The 25068-nt window shown below is 41.4% G+C and overlaps 1 protein-coding gene across 3 annotated transcripts; it reads right to left on the bottom strand.

Moving 5' to 3' along the window:
* Positions 1 to 8558: 8558 nt before the first annotated feature.
* On the bottom strand, positions 8559 to 25048 carry trip10a (thyroid hormone receptor interactor 10a). 3 transcript variants are annotated; one of them, XM_041956710.1, is made up of 15 exons: positions 24753 to 25048; positions 19107 to 19222; positions 18529 to 18585; positions 17968 to 18115; positions 17023 to 17085; positions 16541 to 16645; positions 16290 to 16418; positions 15782 to 15928; positions 15465 to 15653; positions 12666 to 12830; positions 11603 to 11712; positions 11229 to 11361; positions 10690 to 10778; positions 10460 to 10593; positions 8559 to 10066 (listed from the first exon to the last, which is right to left on the bottom strand). In XM_041956710.1, exons 1-15 carry the CDS (start codon positions 24774 to 24776, stop codon positions 9915 to 9917), a joined length of 1761 nt encoding a protein of 586 aa, XP_041812644.1. In that variant the 5' UTR covers positions 24777 to 25048; the 3' UTR covers positions 8559 to 9914. The 3 variants fall into 3 exon arrangements, with proteins under 3 accessions (XP_041812644.1, XP_041812645.1, XP_041812646.1); XM_041956711.1 differs by lacking the exon at positions 12666 to 12830 and adding an exon at positions 12386 to 12409 and having other exon boundaries at positions 24753 to 25047; XM_041956712.1 differs by lacking the exon at positions 12666 to 12830 and having other exon boundaries at positions 24753 to 25047.
* Positions 25049 to 25068: the final 20 nt, after the last annotated feature.

The following is a 25068-nucleotide window of genomic DNA, read 5'->3' as shown; positions in this document are numbered from 1 at the left end:
TTGCTGCTTTCTTTCCACAACTACAGTAAGCAGCTCTCACAGTGAAAACATATAGTATCTCCACCAGGCTGACGAAGAATATACATATATTTATTGTGTTTGATTTTTACATATAATGCAATTATTATGGACTGATATTTCATGACACTAAAACTGTGAAATATGTGATGTGTGATATGTGGCTCACCAGCTTACTAATCCTTCTCATTAAGATCGAACAATGCATGTAAAACTAAATTATTTATATCTTTTCCCTACAACATAGTGGTAAGCAAAACAGGCCTTTTATGATTAAATGTGAGCATTGTGACACTAAACTAAGATTACAACCCTGGTCACACAAAATAAATGTGCTTTTATCAACATATTTAATGTATGGAGTATATTTAGGTTTTAGAAAAAGATTTTTCTATATGCTGTGATAATTGTATTGCAAGGAATGACCACTGTTATTAATGCTGAAAAAGTTTGCATGCTGTCCGTCACATCTCAACAATTTAGAGATTAACATTTGCTGTGACATTAATTTACTTGTTTATGCTGTTAAGGCATCAAAATTCCTATATTTCCACACTGTTCACTCATTAGGTTGACTAATGTGTGTCTGTCAAGAAGACTGGCAGCATTAATAGTTTAAAGTGATGGAGGAAGTCAGGTGATGTTGTTTTAGAGCAACAGAGTCTGTGCGGGGAGGAGTCTGGAGTGGATGGATAGGTCAACAAAAAGTCAGACTTTAAAGGTGCAATATGGGAGAATAGGTCACCTGTCAAATTCATATTCAAAACAGATAGGGGGCAGCATATCACCAGACTAACTGCTATAACAAAGCAGTGCGCAGACTGGTGGCACACAGGCACATTCTGGTGCTACACATTCAATTAACTAAGAGTGGAAAAATATGACCATGTCTCCCCGGACAAACAGTGCTAGCACACTGACACCTACTGCCAATTTGCTGCTGCTACTGCATAACAATGGCATAATACTTACCCTAAACTCTAACACATAGGAAACATTAAAAAACTCTCTTAAGTAGCATTACATCCAAGAAATTATTCTGTTTAATAGCCTGCACGTAACCTATTGTGCCACACTAACTGCTGCTAACAGTAGCTGCTATCTGCTCACTTAGCCACGCAGCTAGGGGTCCTATTAGCTGACTCTGCCCAGGTAGGAAGTCTGGAGCACTGGGGCATTAAACGGTAAATGGACTGCATTTATAAAGTGCTTTTCTAGTCTACTGACCACTCAAACTGTCTTATAACACATGCTACATTCACCCATTCACACACACACACACACACCCCAGGAGCAATTTGGGGTTCAGGATCTTGCCTAAGGATTTCTTGACATCCAGGGATCGAACTCCCGACCTTCTGATTAGTGATCAGCTCTACCTCTGGAACCATAGGAGCTTTGGACCACCGGGAGGGGGTTTATATAGCGGGGTTATGTCTGATGTGGCAGGAACCAAACACAGGCTGGTGCAGGGGCTAGCTGGTTAGCATGCTAACTTCCATAGATATCTCTGCAATGCAATACATAGACATCTCTGACATGAGATCAAAGCAGTTATTTCTTCAGTTTCTGTTGATAATTTTCCGATCGAACCAAGTGTAACCATGACATCAGAGGTCCCTAAACCATGACGAGCATATCATTTTAAACTAAACCAATGTTTTCCTATTGTTAAGTAATTAGCTTTCCCTCAACCTAACCATGTCGTTTTTGTGCCTAAAGCCAACCAAAGCCTTGTTGTGAGTGATCTCGTCCTGCCGATGAGATCAGAAAACTCTATATTTCCGTCTAGAGGTCATGAACAAATGATGTACTGTGACCTGTAAGTTTGCATTTAGAGATCACTGTATGAAAGGAAGGAACCCAGTGTTAAAGAAACGCAAAAAGGGTAAAGACATTGTGAGGTGTGACGACCCCACCATGTACAGAACTGGCCAGTGTCATGCAAAATCCTGTGTCTCTGTCAGAATTTCCCTGAGCCCACAAAAGCATGTCATCATAGTCCAAACTTTCTGGAACATAGAGTTTCTGGAACATGTGTTTTCTTTCTCTGAAAGGAGCTCATTAGCTTCTCTTGCCCTCAGTTGAGCTTCCCAGACAGAGCTTCCTCTCATTCTGAATACAAATCCCACCACCTCCACCGGCATTGAGACACCCAAACCGTAAACATAGCCATAGCCTGACCATCTTAAATCAAATATAACCATTTAATTAGTTGAACTTTTGGGGGGCACTGCATGGCCGGGAGGGATGCCGCCTGAAGGGATCAATTCAGGACGGAAACACTGCCTCTAAATGAAAACGTGTCCTTCCTTCCTTTATCTTGGGCTATAAAGCTGGCTACTGCCAAAACATATTCCAGTAGGTGCTTGTACAAAATTTGTACAATATCTCACGGGTCAGAAATTCCTGCTGCTCCAGACCTCGATTTAGTCTGCTCACGAACTACAAGAGGCTCAGAGAGAGTCAAGTTTTTTAGGCATATCCCACTATATTGAGAATGTACATAAGTGAAGCCAAAATTTTCAACACAATATGTTTTTCTGACTACAAAAACTGGGAAAATTTTGAGACTAAATGGAAAATGACAGAAATCATGCTTTTAAACTTGTCAGTTTAGAAATAAGTACAGATCTTTCTGTCTTTATTCAAATGTTTTGGCAGCTAAATTGCCTCCCACAGTTAATCATTCCTATTTGCATGTAAAATCTGAACTCTGTACACATTCATCCATTAAGTACCTGGCAGTTTGACTGAGGAGCGATTAAACTGAATCTCCTCCATTACACAAATATGTGAGATGGGATGACCGCTTTTGTGTGTCTTGCAACTCAATTAAGAACAAAAGTAAATGACACGACTTGGCATGAACAGCTCAAAAGCTTCTTGAATCTGAAGCGATACTCCATTTTTAAGCAATGACTAAAGGGTCTTCATTTTTTGATGTCAAGTACCGTAGCAAGTAGGTACCAAGTAGTGCTTATCAACCATTAATTACATTTTGCATTCTTCAGTGCTCTTATGTGAAAAGTCATCAAAAGGACATGTGTGAATAACACAAAAAATGACTAATTTCTAACAAGCACACATTCCTTTTTAAAAGACTAGTGTAACCTATGCTGTCATCCACAGGCCCCCTTTGAAAGAGAGATTCACCATTTTTCAAGTGTGTCTTAAAATTATAGTCAGGTGCCCAATTGTACATTGAGGCAGGTCTTGCGTGCAGTTCATACAGCATTAAGAGATCTCTTCCTGATGTGCTTTTAATGTAAATGATGGGGGAACAAAATCCACAGTCCTCATTGTGTGCAAAAATGAGAAATGAAAAGTTTATCAGAAGCTTATATGAGGCTTCATAGTTTAATCAAGTGCATACCTTTCAGAGTTGCATTCTTTTTAGGGCTGAATTGCCTCTTTGTGGTTTCTCTTTCCTTGCTGAGCTGCAGTGGAGAGATAGAAACACACAGAGGTAATTTTGTCCTAAAAAGACTTTGTAGGATTTCCACTTGATTTGATTAATTCAGACTGCTGAAACCTCATATTAACCCAAGATACACTTCTGAATACACTTTTACACAAATGAGGATTGTGAAGTCTCGCCGTGTGTCAAAAATATTCACAGAGCTGTGTAAGATCGTATATTGTGTATATACTCAAATGCATATAAAATAAGGTAAGATAAGATCAACCTTATTATTCCCCAGCTGGGGAAATTCGAAGGCTGCTCTGAAATGGGTAAGATTTTGTTTTCCGCCAAACAGCTGCAAACTCCAAAATATTGTAAATGTTATTTGAATTTGTAAAGTAGTGGCACATGTAAATTAGTGTTGTGTTGTATGAATTTTGAAAAACTAAACTCTTTATTTGTTTGAAATTCAAATTTTCTGTTTCAGATGTTCTCAGAAAAGTGCATAACCTCAACTCTTTTTGAAATGCTTTGAGATTTTAATAACATTTGTTAAGATTTATTTATTCAGAAATCCTCAGGGGGCAAATCACCTTTTAAAGAAAATCTTTGCTGTGGTGCTGCATTAACTACTTTTAAATTTAACAAGAAATGTTGAATATTATCGCAGTTTGCATAGCAAAGTCGTATGAAAAAAGCGACATGTTGGTGCCTTCTAGATCTTGGTGATGATCATCTCACTTTTTCATTTTTCATCACAATGGTGACTGTAAAAGCTATCTCTGTTTTAGGTAGATAATCTAAATGAAGTTGCAAGTCATCATAAGGTCAGCTGTAATATGGAGACGGCCTGGTTTGTGATGAGCCGATTGCAAAGAAAATGGGATTATGACAATAAATGAAGACTTTGCAGTGCAACTCCATCAATATTTTAGGGGCTTGATTTAAATCTAGTACAAAGACGTTAGTTCAATCAGAAGATAGAAAATAGAAAGAAATAAAGAATAGAACCCTTTCTAGAAATCAGAAAAATGTTGTGAATAAAAGCATGAAAAGCCACAAGGTGAACAGCACAATATTCCTGTTTATCAAGCAAGTGAACAATATCCTCTATAACAACAGTTAAAGCAGCTACCATCATTTCAATGGTAATGTGATGGTCACTTTAAAAATTCAATATTTTTGTTTTCTTAAGCTTTAAACTTGGCTAAAAGGAAAAAAAGAGAAACATTTTATTCAATTTACGGCTAAAAACATCTGTTCTAAGGCATTTCTTCTCCTTTTTATGGTGCTCTTGCCTGATCCTAAACAGATTTTTGGCCTTTTAGACAACATCCAGTTCCCGAAGAAAATCTGAAAACGCTGACTTGAAAACTAAAACAGATGCATTTTCATTTGTTTTCTTGCAATTTTTCATTTCACAAAGGAGCAAAGGTATTTTTTCAATTTTACATCTGCCTGTCATGTGTGTGAAGTCTAATATCAAACAGGATCTGCATCACACTGATGTGAATTTAATGTTTAAAAAGAAAGCTAATCACCTCTGTTGGGATTTGTTAACTTTGATTATGATAAGAAAATTTGAATTGATCTGGGATTTCATGTAGTTAGAGAATTAGATGACTCAATATTACGCTGATCATTACTTACTGGTTCTACACCATTTTCTCTAATGTTAATGAATTAAGTGATGAAGCTGAAAGCTGAGTCTGTGGCAGTGTTGTATTACTCCTTGCGCTGCTGGAGCTGAATACAGGCTTGATGGTGGCATTAAAATACTTTTGATTGGTGGAACTTATTACAGGCTCTTTGGATTCACATATGCAGAATGATGTGGTGGGAACAAGCTTCGGCAGAATGGCTGTGAGAAGACAGAAGTAGTAACAGACAGAAAATTGGCCTCAAGCTGTGCCGCAGGAATGAACATGAGGCAGTGATTAATCTGAGGGACTTTTATTTCTAAATCTTCAATAAAGTTGCATGAAAAGACTTCACAAAGCAGTTGCAAAAGTTGGTTGCTTATTTATGAAGTCACATGGCAGTTTGGTGGGTGCTTCGCAAACTCTGAACCTGAAATATTAATTATTCAGTGATTGTCATTCTAATCTTGTGAATTGTCTTTCTGAATGGGATAATGGTATAGTGAGATCATGAGATGCTATTAGACCACACAGAGCTGCTGAAAAGCTTAAAGGTTTCCCTCCATCTCTGTCTTTTTTCCCGCAGCAACTGCTGGAAGATCAAGTTCTTAAATCTTTAATCACCTGTGGTGCAGCAGGCAGAGAAATAATTGCTTATTTTGTAATAGCAGCACCCACCATAATAAAACGGGCATGATACATCGCTTAGAGATACAGCTACAGGCACTGGATCCTCGCCAGAAGATGGCTGTTTACAGTACAGTTTTTATGTCAATATTACAATAATACTCAACTGACCTAAAAGGATTGCTGGTGATCATTAGGGTGTTGCTCATTAGTGGATCAGCCAACTTGAAGAGCCTTGAAATTAGGTCAGTGAAGTGGAAGGTGGGCATCATAAGCTTTAACACATATATTTCCTGAAACCCTGAAAGTCTGGGGTCCAAAATCCAGGTCTGGCTTTAGTGTTGGAGACATGTCAAAGGTGGTTAATCTACCAGCAACCATCACCACATGCTCTCACAGCCAGTTATTTCAGCCTCACATTTCCAGAGTGAAATCATGCTCAACCTCTGACTATGCAGGGGTGTGTGATGTAACCGAGGTTACGGAAAATGTTGTAATTTTCATTGAAGAAAAACCTAAGCATATCAATTACTGTTTGAAATGTGCATTACTTGGACTCTTTAAAAGGAATTGTGGTTTATTTCATCCCACTGTTCTCATAATGATTATTCATACTAATTCACCAAAAGTTAATGTACATTCTTTATCTCTCTCTCAAGCAGTAGAAGAAAGTAAGGTTTTATTTTTAGCTATTTGCCTGGTAAAATAGATTGGCAACACATAGATGATGTAAAGTGACCATCTGACCATATAAGATCAGTAAGTGAGATGTTGTCTTGTAAACACAATCTTGTACTTGTTACCCATATCTTCATGCCAAAGCATTTTCGAAGCCTTTTCTGCAGGATGTATGTTCTAAACCAGTGGAGCAGGTCTAGTCTAATCCCTGCCATTAGGTGAGAAATAACAGATGTTGTTAACAGGTATGGTACCGTGACAGCCGAGGTGAAATTACCTCACCTCTGTTGTCTGTTTTAAAAGGGTAAATCTTCACAAACTGCTGTTGTACCTTTCTGTGTGGGTTTAAACCTCCCAGCATGTTTTTCTGTCTACATCCCGGTGAACAGTTGTCGCAGCCGACTGGAGTGTGGCCAGTACTGCAACATGTGATGTATGGCATCTCTGCAGGATTGTATGGTGTTTATAGATTTGGGTGTGATATTGCATGTTAACTGCAGCTTGATTGTACATGTGTGCTGCTATGTCGACTGGGTCTTTTGAATACCCAAGACAGATTTCTCCTAAGGGGGACAATAACAGCTAATCTGATCTAATCTTGAAGTATGAAGCCTCAGCAAGTTCTGCAGCAGCTGTTTTCTGCTCTAATGTAAGCTTTTCATTGTGGATTTCCCTTTTAATGTCCTCAGTATGCTGAGCTAAGGAACAAGGATGCAGTTTTGTCTCCCAACTGTGGGCAGGCTCAGGATGCTGGCTGGGTCCAGTATCTTTATTGAAAAGCTGACCTTTAACGCATCTTGAGACTAAAGGCTTTGCATACAAATGATGATCTGATTCCTCTGTCATCTGACCAGTCACTCAATGCCACAGCATTGCCACTGTTGGTTGCTGCCTAAGCTGAGCAGAGCTCCACCTTTTCTCCCCAGTGATTTTTAATTTCCATTACAAATATGACAGAATAATTCAGTTTAAACCTTGTGTTTGACCAAATTCACTTTCATTGTCTTTCTCTTCACTTGATGTTGTGAATAAGGTGAAAATGAAAGTGGGGCGCATTCTAATTTGGGGTTATTTAATTAGTCATTATAAACAGTATGGTTTTGAAGCCAGTGCAATTTAATCAGGTATGCAAATGCATGGCCTATATTGAAAACATAATTATGCAGAAAGAGATTGCAGATTTATGCCACTTCCCTAAGAAATGATGCAACAGTGCCACCTACTGAGAATGAGCTGCACATACTCCGACTAATTGATAGTCAAAGGTGTAGCAATGAATTCTGGGCCCCCTGAAACGATTGTGTTCTGTTCCTCTTTTTATTTAATAAAGAATTTTGTCCTCAGCTGCTGGACCCATTATCACCGTGAACTGAAACAATGGCAGCCTTCAGAGGAGGAAGCTGATGCAATTTAAATTCATCAACTCCATACACTGATGCATTAAAATGCAAGAATATAGCATTTGCAATGTCTTTTTCTTATACTGGATTCCAGGGCAACATTTACAAGTTTTTGAGATGTTTTACAGACTTTTAAAACACAAAAAATACATTTGTTATGGTGCCAGGTGTGAACATCCAGCTAACTGGTGATATTTTGAAATTCAGCTGTTGATGTGTTGAGCTGTGAAGACAGGTCGAGACATGGGTTGGTACTTAAACTTTCAAAATCATGTATCAGGACAGACTTTTGCCTTTAAACAGAGTGTGTAAGTAGAAATTTAAACTGTAGTGAGAATGGGCGGGTCTGGATGGATTGTCTTGTGATAAGAGATTTTTTTTAAAAAGTGTGTGGTTTCCGAGATGTTTACGACATCTAGAAATGTATCCAAATCATGGAGGAAAAGCCTCTTTCAGGTTATTTCTGTGCATGAAACAGCTCAGTCAGCATTTGTGAGCTTGCATGATTGAATCTAGAAGTTCATCAAAAGACACAAAGAAAGGATAAAGATTTCAAATATGAAACTCATGTTTCATTAGCAAGCATGACAGCAGAATTTACAGTAAAGTCTTAAACCTGCAAAACCTCAGTCCCTCCATCTACCTACTGCCTCCTTTTATTGAGGACAAAACTCTCACAGTGGGTGTCGATGCTCTTTAAGCTCTAACATGGAGAACATTTTACAGGACCAACAGATGTCATGTCTTGTTTTGAATATTTATTTCACCAGAAATGACACAACCACTTCTAAATTTGAAATGTGTTTTACATTTATTAAGTCTTGAAAAACAAAATGTCTTACATGCAGAAATGGTATATACACAATGCTTTTAACCAGAAAGGCACCAAAGACACATGAGCATTTACTGCTTCTTGCTGGCTCCATTAACAACATAAAAAAACGGAAGGTGTGAAGTAAATCCAAACATTATTAGCAACATAATTAGAGATTTTAGTTCTCTCTCACAATGTAACAATCTTTATTTAAATGCTTAAAAAGCTAATAAGACAATAGTGGCGTTGTGATAGCTAAAATATATATTATTTGTTACATAAATACGATAGTCTTAAAGAATGTAGCACATCTTATGTGTGCATTATTTACTCCCTTTTGTGGCTACAGACTGTCCACTCTGTGTGCAAGGGGAAAAGAACAACGTGAGAACATCCTTAATACAAAGTACAACTTCTGTCAACATTGTATTTATAGTACACATTTGTAATAAATTATTCTTAGTACAATTTTCAGGTTGTAACTATTAGAAAACAACAGCTATATCCTTGTTATCGCTAAAGTTTAAAACTGAACTTGATGATATGGCTGTGATTGTCTGAACAGGAAGTGTTCGTACGGTTGTGTGCATGGGATTTTCCACGACGAAAGCTCTCCACAACTTTGGTGTCACAAATTGCTGAAAACCAACAAGTGAAGCTTTCTCACCCAAACCTCACACTCAAGATCGCAAGTCCAACCATGAGCAAACTGACGGCGCCACACACCTTCACAAGTGCTAGTAAACGAGAAATGCATCAGGTCTTGTGTTTTAGGTGCAGCGGTCGAGTGGACTGCCATGGGTCAGAGCGGGTCAGTTTTTGACTGATAAAAGGTAAACAGGTGAGGTAATTTCCTCCTAAGTATTACTGGTATTAACTCTCAGTGTAAAGATGGCAGCAGCACTCATCTTCCTCCTCCTTCTCTACTTCCTCTTTCATGTTCGGTAGATAATGCCTTATTAGGCTGTGGGAAGAGGCGAGTGCTCGTACCGTGATGGTGCCTAAGATCCACGCAACACTTTTTAAACAAAACCAAAATAGCGTATTGTGACATGATCTCAAAACGTAAAATAACCTTGTGGTTTAGGTGTCTTCCGTAACTGGGGTTGCAACAATGTCATGTAAGCCATGAGGAACATACTGTTAGCACCATTCCTCTGCCCATTCGGGGCACCTCTCTCAAGAAATCAAAGCACCTTATTTGGATCCCCGTCTGGACACACCAGTGGTCCCGTCCATAGTGCTGTGGCTTCTTTTAGATTGGTCCATTGGAAGAACTGCGTACAGTCTGGTGAGGTGATCATTTCTTCTTCTCTTGTTCCTCACACCTGTCATTTGTTTAGAGAGATGGTGACATAAGATGTAGGTATGTAGCCTTCATCGCCATTGTTCCTACGGACACGGGTCCAGCCATCCCCTTTGTCCTCCTCCACCACGGCCAGCACCTCCCCCTCCTGCATAGAGATGGTCCCTTCACTGGCACCTGAAAGAGAGACAAAACTAGATGGTGGAAAACACTGCTGCAGTAGATTCTGCATATAAGAGTACACAAGCCTCAGTCTGACCCCAGAAAAAAAAACACCTTCGGCTCATGATTTTCTGTCCATAAATGGCTGCGATCGCGCTTCTTATGCAGGTTTTCCTCCTTTACAGTCAATCAGACACAAAATTCCATGTAGCTCACTACTATTCAGAGAACACTCTCCTCCAACTGAGGGATTCCTACCTAGATAACATCACCAATACACCACGTCATATTTATAGGCAGGCCACTGATTTCCAGTGGGACAGCTGAGAGAAAACTGATCTCCATTCAGACACTGTGCTCTTCAAGAATAAGAAGTAAGGCAGTAAGCCAAAACAGCCCTTGACATACCAGGGAAGTTGTACATGGCTGTGCATTTGCCAATGGGAGCAGTTAGTTCCTCATCCTCAAAGTCATCGTCAAACTCGGCGTAGATGGCCTGGGAGGGATCAGGAGTGCTTTCATCCGAGTGAGCTCCATCAGGGCTGCCAGAGGAAAAAAAGACACAGGTTTATTTTTCAGAACACACAACACATCGCTGTCCCAAAAACACGGCATCTATTGGCAGAACTGAGCGTCACCTGTGTACATCATGAGCTCCGTTGTTGTTGAATGTGTGGGTTTTGTAGCGCAGTGTGTCCCCTCGACCTCCTGCCTCAGCCAGCCAAGTCTACAAGAGAGACGAAGTGAGAGCGGTTTGTAGTGAGATGATGGATGTGTGATAGATTTATCAAACCATGCTCATTAGTATAGCCCAATATTACACAGAATGTCTCAAGGCAGGCAGTGGTTCCCAGAGGAGCCCTCACTTGTTAAGAGGACAACAAAGAAAACCCATTACAAAAATGTAATAAAAGTTTTGGCATGTAATATGCTGGATAGGTACTGCAAAATTATCAAATAATTAGTTAAAATTAACATCTGAGGCCCTGATTACCTCATGTTAAATTAATGAGGCGCTTAAGACACAATTATAATAACAATAATATGCTATACAGAACAACAACTGACACCCTAATTGCTTTATAATATGTTCGAATTAACAACTCAGGGCCAGGACCACCTCATAAAAGTAAGTGACAACCTCACAGTATGACTAAACAACAGAGGTCGGGATTACCTCATACTTGTTGAGCTCTCCTCGGAGTCGCTCTATGTTTTGGGATGTCTGGCTGATCTGGGATGCCAAACTAGCAGGGTCTCCCATTTGAGGATTTTTCTCATAAACATCTTTCATTTTCCCCAAGGCCTCGCTGAAGAGAGGAGAGAGAGAGTCAGAGAGCAACAAGGGAGGAAGGGGGAAAAGTGACTTTCAGTAGAAATTGGTTCCCTGCAGAGCTCAGGGCTGAGTAAACAATTCAAACACTCACACAGACACCACAGAGCTATACACACTCATGTGCGCTGCATGAATATTACATCCACACTCCCACTTCTAACAGAGATGGTTATTAATACGCAGAGAGATACCTGCATATACAAACAAACACACACCTCTGATCTACTTCCTTTTGCAGCTCTTTGCAAATTTCCTCTAGTTTTTGCTGTAACCGCTTCCTGCGCTGCTCTGGTGGAAGATGGGCGAAGTCCTCTGTCACCGTGGGCTACAAGAGTTCACAGGAAGGGAGGGTTAACACTGAACTTCATTCGACACTCAACAGCTTCATAACCACTTTAACCTTGGTAAAAAACACAAGCAACCTCAAGAGGAACACCAAGCCCACAGCCTGAGTTCAGCTCAATGATTAACATTAGTTTCAAATCTCCTAGTTACACATTTGTTAGGCTTGAAATTAATGTAAAGCCACCTCATGTACAACAGTGATCTGAACCCAATACCACCACCCATGGTCCAACCAATTCATTGTAGCACGCTCTACTTACATTATGTTGGCAGATTTCTTTAATTTACAAGTTGAACAAATACACTCTAGGATTGAAGAGGTGACCCAAGAAAGTGCAGAAACAATTAAGGCCAGTTCAAAATCCGGCTATGAATCGATCAGTCTCCTCTTGTGCTACCAAGCATCCCTCCCTTGCTCCACCACCAGGTGGCCACCTCTTCAATACATACAAACTCAAGAGTACAAGCATTCTGCCACATAATGCGACACTGAAGGCCACATGTTCAGTTGTTTGAACACAGAAACTCCAGCAGAGTTATGTGAAGGGAAGTTATTATAATGAGAAGAGCTGTTGCAATGGAAAGGTGGCCATTTAAGCATATGTCACACAACTGAGACCCCACACCAGCTGTGATGTCATTGTCCATATTACCGTGATCCTCTCTGGAGTAAACTTCTGAGGGAAAAAGAAACACTATGTGTACAGACACATCTCATAATATCCTTAAAAATGGGTTCTTGCTTTCCATTCTTACACGTTTAAATATTAAGAATAGCAAAAGAGCCATTGTAAGCAGTGATGTCTATGGTAGTATTGAAAATATCAATAGTCAAAGGAATTCAGTCCTGCAGAAGCAGGAACACAGGATGATGTGCAGGCCCTGATGAGAGGAGGTCTCCTGGCACCCAAACCTTTTCCTCTGGTGACTCACCGATCTCCTGAGCGTCCGGAAGGAAGAGATTCTGGGTTTGACTGTCTTATTGATCTCCTTCAAACAGTACGACAGGGGGTCCCGGCCAAACTTGGGGGAAGGGGGTCCGTTAGCGGGCGAGGGGGCAGGGGGTGTGGAGAAAGGTGGGAGCGTGGAGGGAGAGAGCTGGGGTGGGGCGAGACCAAAGTACCAGCACCCGAGCATGAGGTATGCAGGCAGAGGGTGGTGTACAGGATGGGGGGAGGGGAGGGGGGGGGGGGGGGGGGGGGGGGGGCAAAAACAACAAGGTGAAAAGGGAAAGAAAGAGACACCATCAACACCTTAAAGCACACCACGAAGCCAGGAAGACAACACTGGAGCAAACCCAGCACACGAGCCCAGAGAGCATGAAAGCACAAACACACATCTCACTCTTTGGCTCATACATAAAAAAAAAAAAAATACAAAAGTAAGACAGCGAGCAACCAACCACAGCTCCCACAGCCGTCCGACACCTGCTGTCAAACTCCAGACAGGTTGAAGGGCAGAGTGGGGCCCAGTGAGGAGCTGAGGCAGCCAACTACACTAAACCAGGTCTGAATTCTTAAATTGATTAAAGAAACTTTTCCTGGCTCTTATTTTCATAGTTTATCCATCAGAGGTTTTGATATATTCACTTCAGCCTCATTGTAGAGATGTGGTCACACTGCAAACACAAACCTTTACAGCTAATTTAATAGGACTCATCACATCACACCCTAATTTTCTAAATGACTGACTTGGAAGCGGAAACGGCAATTACAGTTAGAAGTATTACTCAACTGTGCTATATACTTAAACTTTATCGAAGAGCTACTTTTTTCGGTTCAACTTGCACGAGCCTTCAGAATGTGCACATTTGCAAAGCAAGACACATGCAATATAACAGACAGCTGAGCGCATTCATCTGGATTTTTGCTGCTAAAATGGGTAAAACCGGGCTTATTTAAACCCTGACTGCTTGTGATTTCTTGTGTTTGCTATGCTGTAGTGGGAAAGTTAATGACAAAAATAGGAACATTTATTTATAGCGTCGTTCTCAGAGTTTAGAAAGCTGTGTAACGCTGTCTAGTTTGGTCTCAGCATTCCTGTGTGTCTACAGCAAACACAGAAGATCAATTTTTCATAAATGGCAGGTGTAATGGTCCAAATTATAAAAATAAGACCCACGCTATAAAGAAAACATACTTAAGCTAAATTAGCCAACTGAACCATTAGGATTCTCTGTGAATAAACATGTTCACCGTTCAAGTTGTGCTATCCTCTGAGTCTGACCTATATAGATAAAATATAAATTCATATATCAGTGCAGTTGTTATAAATAGCCTGCTTAAGTACCACAGTGTCAGTTGTGCTTATACGTGTTTGGGGGCTTGATGAATGCCCTGGAGGTTAACTCGAAAACATGCCTGTTGTGAACTGCAGTAAAATCTCCTGGTGCCAGCTGTATGTCCATGTGGGAAGGCAGGGGTGGGATCTATTAGCTAAATTACTGTACACAGCGGGCTGATGTCTTCTAGCCTTCAATAGCGAACATCGGAAACAGCCCTATAAGGTCGCTTGTGTAAATACTGAGAGCTGGAAGTACAGCACTGTTATTATGTGAGCATCTACAGGGTAGGTGCTATTTTTCCTGAGAGTTATGGGAATCTAAGTACAGGAGAGTAGTTAAGAATGGGAATGTTTGGGGGCCAGACATAAACCAAAAGCTCAGTCAAGCCAGTATAGCCAGCCTCCTATTCTTGCTGCTTCAGTCCTAATTGGGAGAGCATGACTGATGACACAGAGCAGTGTGCCACACACATACACAGAACAGGAAGAGTGCACAGCCGAGCACAGCCAGTAAGACATGCGGAGGGAAGAGAGGCGCTGAGCAAGCAAACACTGCAGGGAAGAGAGAAGGGATCATTTAGTGCTGGGGCAGGAGGAGGGGGACCGTTAGCCGGTTAGTGGTCAGCTACTCATATCACCAGCTCAGTTTTGGACCCGAGCAAGAGTGCTCCTTTGAGATAAGATCCATGAGATAGACTCTCAAGACCAAACACAAAAACATCAATGTTGACATCCGTAGCGTTAATTTGTGTTTGGACGTGATCCAGTTTTTCTGACCTGGCAAACCTGGTGTCATCCCGACTGGCGGTACAAAGATTTTATTGTGATGAGAGACATAATGCTAGGTTCTGGGCAGTATAATGGCAGCAGTGTGTTTGTGGATGCCTGTAGAGGAAAATTCAATGTTGTTTGGGCCCCGCACTGATGAAAGCACAAGCACAGCAGAATGCTGACTGCCAGATGACCTATTGGAAACCACGCTGCAGAGAAAGGGAGGGTGTGTGGGCAGGGGCAGGGGGCAAGGTTTATTCACTCACAGCCAGGAACAGTCATGCAAAGGACCTGTTCTAGAAGTGTTGGGGTGTGTGTGAGTTCATGTATAATACAATGAAAGAGGTTCATGCATTATCATACCGAGCCTTAGCTTAGAGATGAGAAGGTTGTGTATGTGTGTGAGAGTGTGTGTAGCGACCACCGCAGGTCCATCATGAGTGCTCTCTGTAGAGGGGACTTCCTGGCTCTGCAGCTCAAACACTAACATTTCCTTGCAGAAAGAGCCACCCACTGCCCACCTGCAGATTTTCAGCTCTGCTGCTGTTAATCATTCATGGGGGGTGTTGCTGGTATATTTATTGCATGAAAAAAAAAAAAAAAACATCTCTTTATGTGTGAGGTCATGTGACTAGGCTAAATTAGCCTAATGTGCTCTGCCAGTGTGGAATGTCGTACCTTACTCCTTTTGCTGAAAAGCCAAAAGTTTTTGCTCTTGTTCTTTCCCAGAAGGTCCATGGGGCCTTTAGGCGTGCCCAGGCTACTGTCAGATGAGGCTCGGTTGATTCCCTGACTGTAGTCCTCAAACTCCACATCTCCAGGACGTTCAAAGCCTGACTTGTTCTGCTCTATTACGACCATGGAGTCCTACATTTGATGAAATTATGGATAAGAGCAATCAATAGTCGTTTTCAAACAGACGTAAAAGTTAAAACAAGTGAGCTTCATAAAGCATAAAATCAAAATCCATTTGGCATTTTTTCAGACCAACTCACATTCCTCTCATTAACATTAGTGCCGGCTTTAGTAATGCCTTCCAGGCACTTGCCAATGATAGGCATCACATGCTTCTCTGTGTCTGAGAACAAGATGTAGCCTTGCGCCAACTTCTGTACTCGCCTCTCGTCCAGATCCTGCATTTTCTGGTGAACACACAACAACGTTTGCTCAGACACTGCCATTATTGGGGCTGAAACAATAAATAATACATGGGCCAGACTACAATGTTTATCTCTTCATCAAACAAGGTGTTTAGTTATTTGTGATGAGAAAAATGCTCTGATGAATGCTTCGAAGCCAAAACTTTAGCATGTATTAACTAGAATCAGTGAGAGTGGCACTTTCGTTTCTGGAATAAAACTTGCTTTTGGAGAACAGCTCTGAGTTTCGTTGGAATCAAATGGTGTTCAATGGTGGATGTAAGAAGAAAAGTAATATGCTGCATAACTCAAATAAACACTGAGGACCGGAACACTGTCGTGCTGCCGTGGATGTTTCACTTACATTGAAAATGAGTGGCATATCATTGAAATAGAACTGGTTCTGCTCCTTGTTGTACTTCTGAAGCTGAGCTGCGTAGTCATTCTTACATTCCTCTGCTACATGTGCTCTCATATGAGCCTGCTGTTTGGCCTAGAACCACACATGCAGGGAACAGGTTAACCAAGTGCATCCGATTCTATTTTTGATACTGATGTCACGGACGATGGTAAATAATGATTTAAGAAAAATGTAGATTCATCCCCCCTTGTTACTTTTTCAACATCCGCCTTTGTGGCATTGATGTCTTGATCGGTCTTCTCCGCGTACTGAGCTGCACGCTCCGCTTCTCTCCATTCCCTCTCAAAGCGCTTTTTACTCTGGTGTGCAGAAAGAAAAGAAAGATGGAGAGGGAAAAAAAAAACACGTTCAGTTCATTCAGCTGAGTGAGGCCATTGCCTGAATGAAATATGAGAAGGTTCAACTATATTGAGCAGAGCATTTTTCACCGACTTTCTAAAAACACGGATAAGGGAGTTTGGGGGCGTTGGGGGCGACCACATCATCTCCAATCATAACTAAAGAGGTCTTGGATGGATGATGGGAGTCTGAAATAGGGAACTGCTTCCCACTCTGTTCATCTGTTTTTACTATAGACAAAAAAGAGTCACCTGACCATCCACGCTGAAACTGCAACCAAACACAAAGACATGATCATGAAACATCAAGAATGAGGGACGCCTCCTTTTAGACTTACACTGTCGAGCTGCTTGTAGGTGCTCTCCAAACTCTGCTGGGCCTTCTTGGCCTCCATCAGATACTGCAGACATTCATAAAAATAGACCGAGTGAGAGGAGGGGAGGCGGGTCAGATGACAGAGAGAGAGACAGCCATGTGTAGGGGCAGACACAGAATAAACAATGACCTCCAAAAAGCCACACGACATAACAGACAAGAAAACAAATACCAGTGTGTCTGTTTGAGACATCACGTCTGCAGTGAGAGCCCGTACACGGCTGCAGTGTTCTGCAGTCCAGTGGGACAGAGCCAATGCATTCCTCATAGAGACATGGCGCACCACCGTTCAACCAAACCTCCCCCTGGAGACACTAAGTAAGGCTTCCTTCCTGCCACAACAGTGAGATCTCCAATCCTCCTTTAAAGCCTCCTCTATTCCCCTCCCACCATGCAGGCACATGCTGGTTCAACAGAAAATTAACCTTTTTGATAACTGGCTAATCATTTAAGTCATTCTTCAAGCAAGATGCAAAAAAAATTGATAGTTTCAGGTTTCAAAAGAGAGAATGTGCTGCTTTTCTTGGTCTTCCATTACAGTAAATTGAATATTATTAGGTTTTGAACTGTTCGGTTAAAAAAGACATTTGATAAAGTCATCTTGGGCTCTAGGATATTGTGATGGGCCTTCTTCGATGTTTTCCAGCGTTTTAAGGTTGTTAGCTTCTGTTAGCTTGCAGCGGGGTCAAGTAAACAACTGAACTATTTACACCGTATCGAAGTAAAGCTAAAATGGCCCAAAAACCCATAACTCCAGATGAAGGAGTGTTAGTGTCTAGTCTCAAACACACCATTTTACCTGTTAAATCATGGCAAATTCAGTGTATCTGATATACCCACGGCTGCACAGACGGACTTTAATCATCCTGATACAAAGCACTCCTGGTCCGCTCCATATCAAGCTCACCATCTTTCGTTCCTGCTTGAGCTCTTGCAGGTACTTGGTGAGATCGATGCAAATGCTCATCATCATGTTCTCAGCGATTAGCTCCCTCTGCCCTGCGTAGTCGTTCATCTCATTCAGGATGTCCAAAAAAGACTGGTAGCTGGACAACCTACCATTCAAGAGCAGGAGAGAGGAAAGGGTGGAGAAATGAGAACACAGTGATGGGACCACTGATAAGACGATACACACACACAGGTTCAAAAATAAGTCAGCAGTGGTCCAAGTCAGAATAAGAAGCTCATGACTTCCTTGTTCCTGCTTCCTTCCAGGAGCACTGAAATGGCTCCAACAGCAGCCCCACACCACAGCATCAAAGACACAAGACACAATCAGTTTGAAGCATGACGTTGTTTACATGTCAGTTCTGTTTGTGGCCTAACATGCACAAATTCAGCCAACAGTGTTTTGCAGCTAAATGCAGTTCCTTAAAGAAAAAGTAAATACTGAACCTCAAAAATTCAATCATCTCTAAGCTTTCTTTGAAAAAAAAAAGGCTTTGAAATAAATCCCACAATGGCTCACCTGCACTCTGGCTCATCTTTGCTGCTTCGTTTTAGGTTATATTTCTTGGACAGGTTCCTGTGGAGAGTGAAAGTAAATCAAACAAATGTGTAGACAAACACTTCTCAAGATGGAGGGCAGTTAAAGAGAGCTCACCAAAGTAAACTATTCTTGTTCCACCACTGGCTGTTTTATACAATAGGATTAAAAACATCAGTCCACTATGAGCTTATTAAAATAGCTGTTCTTCCTCCTTTCACTCTCCCTCTGACCACATCCTGTCTATCATGTGCCAGTCTGCTCCCACTTCCTCTCCTCTCCAGCAAAGCTCAGCACTACACCAGATGTGGGAGAGGGAGCGGCGTGGACGAGGAGAGAAAGAGAGGGAGAGCGCGAGCACACTGCAGCAGGAGAATGAGGCCAGTGTCTCCGAGACAAGTTAGATTCTCTCACAAAGTAGTCATAAGACTCCACAAACGCTCCATAAACAGCCTTTTAACATGTACCCAAGCAAACGCACACAAACTGACCCAAGCTGCTTTGAGCGTGTGAGGCAGACAACACAGGAGAACAATGACAAAAAAAAAAGCAAGGCCTACCTCAGCTGTTTGGCATAGTTTTGCTCAATCTCTGTCCTCTCCTTCACAAATTTCACATACTTCTCCACCAGCTCCAGACCAGACTGTGTGTGCTTCTCAATGATGTCATATTGGTCCTGGGGAAAGAAGCATGAGAGACAAATAAGGCAGGGATATTAAGCCAACACTCTGCAGGATGTGAAACATGTGCTGACTTCTGGGTAATAACTGGGATGTTCCTCTGGTTGAGTTTGAGGTCATCTAAATTAATCTTGAATGGAGGGCAATAAACTAAGCACATCAACATTTGTTCCTGCGCTTTGGATTCTACGAATGCTCTCCACATGTGCGCAAAATCTCGGCGGTGGTCTCTAAACTTCCGGCTAGCTTTAAATCAAAGGGCACCCATGTTGTTCAAAGGACACGCGGTCGTAGCAGGAGTCACAGGCACTTCATATACCTCTGGCATAAGACTTTTCCTCTTGGTATCACACAGTATGAAGGAGGTGTATTGCCTTTCTCATCCTCTTTTGTTCTTTATTTGGTAGAGCACTTTATGACACCTTCAAGCTCAGACACGTCAGCTAAGAGTGAGAGATGATATCTAAGTCAAGCTCGTCTCACTCTACACTCAAAACAATTCCCCAGAGCTTTCTTTGCTGCTGACTTCAGTATTGAGGAGGGGGCATGTTGAGAAGGGATTCCTGACAAGTTGGGCCATGTTCTTCTGTACCCTTCCTGCCCTTCAGGTAAAACAAAAGAGACAAAAAGCCAAATGAATGAGACAACGTTTAGCCTAATCACAGAGCACAGTTAAAGGGCGAGACAGAGGCCTGCAATCCATCACAATAACATCTAACCAATAGGCAGTGCTGGGGGTTTAATTTAAAGTCATTAATTACGGAACAGAAGTAATGATAGTCAATACAGCCAACTTACAACTACAGATTTTCCAATTTCCTAAGGTGCTTGTGTTAACAACGGATTTTCCTCTTAGACGTGGAAAATAATTGCCCTAAATTTGACCTGCAAGTGAAAATGGTAGAGAGGCATAGTGGTATAATAACCAAATGGTAGGATTTTAGGTTACTTTTCTTTGCTTCTTTTGCTCGAAGCAGCTCTGACAAAGTGTAGAAAGTGACTATTTATTTAATTATGAATAATTTAAATGCAAGCAGTGTCTGCATCCAGTACAACCTCACTACAAACTACCATCAAACTGCAGCCACATTCACTCCCATAGTAATAGATTCATGGCCAAACTTTGCATCAGGGTAACTGGGAAGGCAGATTTTTTTGTTTGTTTTTTTGAGGTAGCAGATAGCAGAGAGCAGAAAAGGACAGGTATTTCCCACACTTGCATAGATAAGTATTATTTGCATATTCAGTTTGTGTAAAGCTGATCAGTCGGTGGCAGTGCGTGCACAAAAGGTCAACCGCTGTGGAGAATGATGCCGTGATCAGTAATTATTGAGCAATCTGTCATGAGAGTAGCATCTGTGTAAGCTGGACAGCGGTGAGGTCCCCAAACAATAAATGCAAGACAACTGAACACTTCCCTAATCCTTCTCTAAGATAAAATGCATCACAGGTGTCCTTCAACGGACTTTATCAGGTATACCTGACTAGGACGTAATGTTGAATCATTGGAGCCGACCTATTTGCTCTGCAGTAAAAGATTTAGTGTTGTGATTTTATATCGAACTATGAAACTGTTGGGACATCGATGGTACAGAAATATTGTCAGGCTACACATTTGTGTACCTGTCACTTATCAAACACATCCCACCCCAACAGTCAACTTATGAGTCAACACTAAGTTCACTAAAAAAAACAGCATTAGTTTGATTTAAATTAATTGAGAACTGACCTGAGCAGCAACTGACGACACAGCTGCAGAGATATAAAAACTCAAGCATTAGCAAAAAAATCGAATTATCTATTAACACAAACTACTGTTGTCCTTGGTGGTAACAAAACAATTAAATGTGTCATTTTATTTCTTTCAGCCAGAGCCACTTTTGATACATTTGATGATGGTATTTTATTAAATTGTCTTAAGGACAAAGCTGACATCCAGAGCCCTGCCCTTAAACGTCTATCTCCTACTTAACTGACAGGACAGTCTTCCTTAAGATTGGAGATAAGATCTCTTGTGGAGTGCTTCAAGGTTCCGTGTTAGGGCACATTTTATTTGCTCTGTATATGCTGCCTTTAGGCTCCTTCCGCATGCACAATGTCTCCTTTCAATGTTACGCTGATGACATGCAAATATAGCTTCCATTGAATCTGGGGGATTCCAACTTCATCTCATCCAACCTTAATTGCCTCCAGGATGTGAAATGCTGGATGGTAAAAAAAAAAAAAAAAACGCCAGTTGAGTGATAAAACAGAAGTGATTGTATCTCGTCCCCCCAACACCACTGGGAGTACATTAAACCTTCATGCTCATACAAGGAACCTGGTGTCACCTTTGACTCGCCACTGAAATTTGTTAAACACATTAATTCTGTGGTGCAAGGTTGGCATTTTCAGCTAAGGAACATTGCTAATCTTCTATTGAATAGCCTTCCTCTTTTGTTCAAGTATTCCATTCCCATTACACTTTTAAGATAAAACTGCAGGCGTACATGCTTTCAATGGCCTTTGGTTTAAGTATTTCCATATTTTAGTACTTCATAATCTTTTATTTTATATAACTGATCTTTTCATTCTTCTTTTGGTTTCATTCTGCTTCTGTTTTACATTTGTGCACCTACTTTGATACTGCCTTGTAACATCAATTCCTTAATACCGTAATATGAATAATAGCTTGCCTTTTTAGTTGTTATTGTGCCTTTTGACTACGATTTGTGCCTTGATGTAATTTTACTAGCTTTTGTCGTGTCCCCTCACTACAGTCAACTCTGGTTATTTTTAAACATGCTAAAACACTTGAATAAACATCTAGAGAGACTCATCAATTATAGTGTATACCCTTCATATATAGTTGATTGCTGACTGTTTCCTCTACGTATGTACATCATATGAATCTCAGGTTCAGGGCAGCATTGCTGGTAAAAGAAATGAGCCTTGAATGAACTCTTAACTATGTGCTCCTTCATAAATGGCAGAAAAATGTGCATCTTATCATCTCTGTTAATTAACTGTGACTGCTTGATTCAAAACAAGAGTGCCCCAATTAGAAAAAAGCCAACCTCATTAAAACTGCCTTAAAATCCATCAAAATAGCTCGCAAGGACATAATCATTGTCTTGTCAAACACCAGTGACTGTCAGCCTACTGCAATTTATAACCATCCAAAGCCACAGTCAAATTTATCTTTATAGGTCCCCGTAGACTGGGTTTGTACTGAACTGATTTTTATACATCATAAACAGCTTGTACATGAAGCTGCTCCTGACAATTTTCAAATCATGCTTTGGATTGAACAGCAAATGTTGTGTTTGCGGCCTCCATGCTGACCATTTCATTATTACTTCAGCCCTCCTTCCATGCACTTACATATAGACTACATTTTGAGCCATTTTAATATATTGAAATACATTCTTAGGAACACTTCGTAGCATCGGTAGCATCTTTCCCACCTACACTCACTAAGCTAAATGTTATATGCCCTGGTAATTATAGAACTTCTAAACAAGGAAAGCCATAATCTATTTTTATGGCACAGATTTAGGCTAGAAGGTGCAATTAGACTGATGGGCTACATTATGCTTCAAAACTGAAGCCTTCAAAGGCCTTATCAAAACCCAGCAAGCATCCAACGTGTCCTTTGCACTTCATCTCCCGAGACTTCCAGTAATACCAGATAGAAAACTGGCATCAAGTGAATGACGCATAACTTCTAAAGGAGTCACCCTAAAAGTCATCGACCTACAAGGCTTGGGTGGATGTTTCAGCCCTGAGTCACTCTGTCTTCAAGAAAATTATTGGCCTGGCCTGGCCAGACCTGCCACACTGTAGTTCTCGGGATTGGCCTGGTGGCACTCACTATCACAGCTAATGCCGAGACACTGCTCTTGCACCCTGTAAACTTGTGCCTTAAAATAGCCATTGGATTAACAACAATCAGGGGACAGATGCCATAGAGCTGACTTGGCCCTGGGGATGACTCTGAAGGCAAACATGAAGAGAACCTATTATGCCTGCAGGCTTTTATCTAACCGGTCAGGTGAAGCTGTATCTAGTGTACAAAACTTTGAGTTAAATATTTTTTCAACTCTGAATGAAATCATTTCTACTTCACAGAGACTGAAGACACAATACTGGAGTGTTTCCTCTACAACCAGGCAAACAGCCTCATGTGATGAACAGGGAAGATAGAGCTTCTGATTAATACTGGGGTGCGGATGTTTCTCTGACTCAATCAAAGTAGGGCAAAACTAATTAGGCTGTTGCACCAGCACGTAGGATGGAAAAGGGACAGGGGAAGAGGCCTAGGGGGAGACTCTGTAATGAGGTCACAACCTCCCTATCCTCATCTTTGCAATGCTCCATTTTACATATTCAGGTTCCCAGAGAACGTGCGTGTGTGAGCGCCTGTGTGGCTTCATCGCTGTGGTACGGTGCGCTGGCACAAAAACTGCGGCAGTCGCCAACATGTTGCACGGTGGGATGTTTCAGCAGGGTTTGTTTAGATCCTGGATACTGTCACGCTGTTGTTGTACATCCAGGAAGTGGTTAACTGTAGCACCTTGGTTTGTTAGGACCCAGAAAAGAGCCCTCATCTTTTAAAACTACCAGCATAAGCAGTTCATGTTAATTTAGTATATCAGTCATCTGCATTTAATAAAAACAAATCATGTCCTTAAGGATCTATTTATAGGCTATAAGCTCTCAGTCCAACACATAACCCTGTCACGGGTTATTTCCCTTAAATCAGCACACTGTTGAATAATCATGCCACTCAGGTGGACACATGAGGCACTTCATCATGATGAAGCTTGTTGCCAAGGCAAATGGTAGCATCTGATTTCATCTCTATGGAAGCAAGGAGCGCCAGACTGTAAACAGTGAAACATCCCACTGGGTACAACCCACCTCAGCACCAGCAGAATAAATATTCTGCCACCATTTTCAGCCTGACATCCATTGTTATTCTTCAGCGCAAGTCCATAGAGATTCTCAGTCATGATGTCTTGAAACAGTTGGCAAACTAGAGTTCAAGTTGCTATTGAGTTAGTACATCTAGATAACAGACTGTGATAAGAGGATGGGATTTATGTCTGAAATTAGGGAAACTAGTTTTGAATTAACCAACTTTACAGCTGTTTGCCTCGTGCAAGTTACATTCCCCACCACATGACGTTACATCCAAGGTCCAAACAAAAGCCAAACGTCGATCCGTGATTACCTGTGATTAATTTATCACAAGAGCAACACGTTGGCAGTGGGCTTCAGCTAACCCACTCTTTGTTTCAACTACCAAACGCTCGAGAAAACTGTCCGAAAATGGAACCGCGTTCGTAAATGCACCGTTCAGCAAACACGAGCCTGCAGCCACGGAGCCAACGTTAAAAGCGTTTCCTCAGTTCAGACATGTACTCCTCACCAACAGGCGCTACGCGCATTTCCCAACCAACGCTGTGCAACAAATCGCATTGTTGCCATCCTGACAATAACTATGAACGTTAGCACCAAAAGCGAGCCAGATGATGGACTCACCCAAAGCTCTGTGCCCCAGTCCATGTTCAGCTTGTTGGCCAAGCTGCCTGACTCTCCCGAATACAAAGAACTTCTCCAAAGTTATCCCAGCAGCTCGGAGGACGGCCCTGGCAAGTATAATCCCGGGGTGATAAATCAGTCGCAGCCCACTTCGCACTCCGGTCTTGGTCCCTTCAACAAATAATGTGATCCAGCCTCATAATTATCTAGGCTAATTAACTAGGGCTGGTAGTCGCTGGTCTAGTTCGTCCAAATATTTTTCATAGCGAAGGAAAAGAGGGATAAACTAGCTTTCATATCCGCGTCACTCCCAAAT

This window comes from Chelmon rostratus, chromosome 17, assembly GCF_017976325.1.
Source record: "Chelmon rostratus isolate fCheRos1 chromosome 17, fCheRos1.pri, whole genome shotgun sequence".
Taxonomy (NCBI): Eukaryota; Metazoa; Chordata; class Actinopteri; order Chaetodontiformes; family Chaetodontidae; genus Chelmon; species Chelmon rostratus.
The sequence above is the reverse complement of the archived record's forward strand: the minus strand, read 5'-3'. Positions and strand labels throughout refer to the sequence as shown.

What these genes read in the sequence shown, in the direction of transcription:
- trip10a (XM_041956710.1), bottom strand. Translation starts at nt 24,776, where the DNA reads ATGGACTGGGGCACAGAGCTTTGG. An exon ending in TCAAGCAGGAACGAAAGATG is followed by an intron (nt 17,086 to 17,967) that starts GTGAGCTTGATA and finishes GAATGTCTGCAG; the next exon opens with TATCTGATGGAGGCCAAGAA. An exon ending in TCCGGACGCTCAGGAGATCG is followed by an intron (nt 11,713 to 12,665) that starts GTGAGTCACCAG and finishes GAACTCTTGTAG; the next exon opens with CCCACGGTGACAGAGGACTT.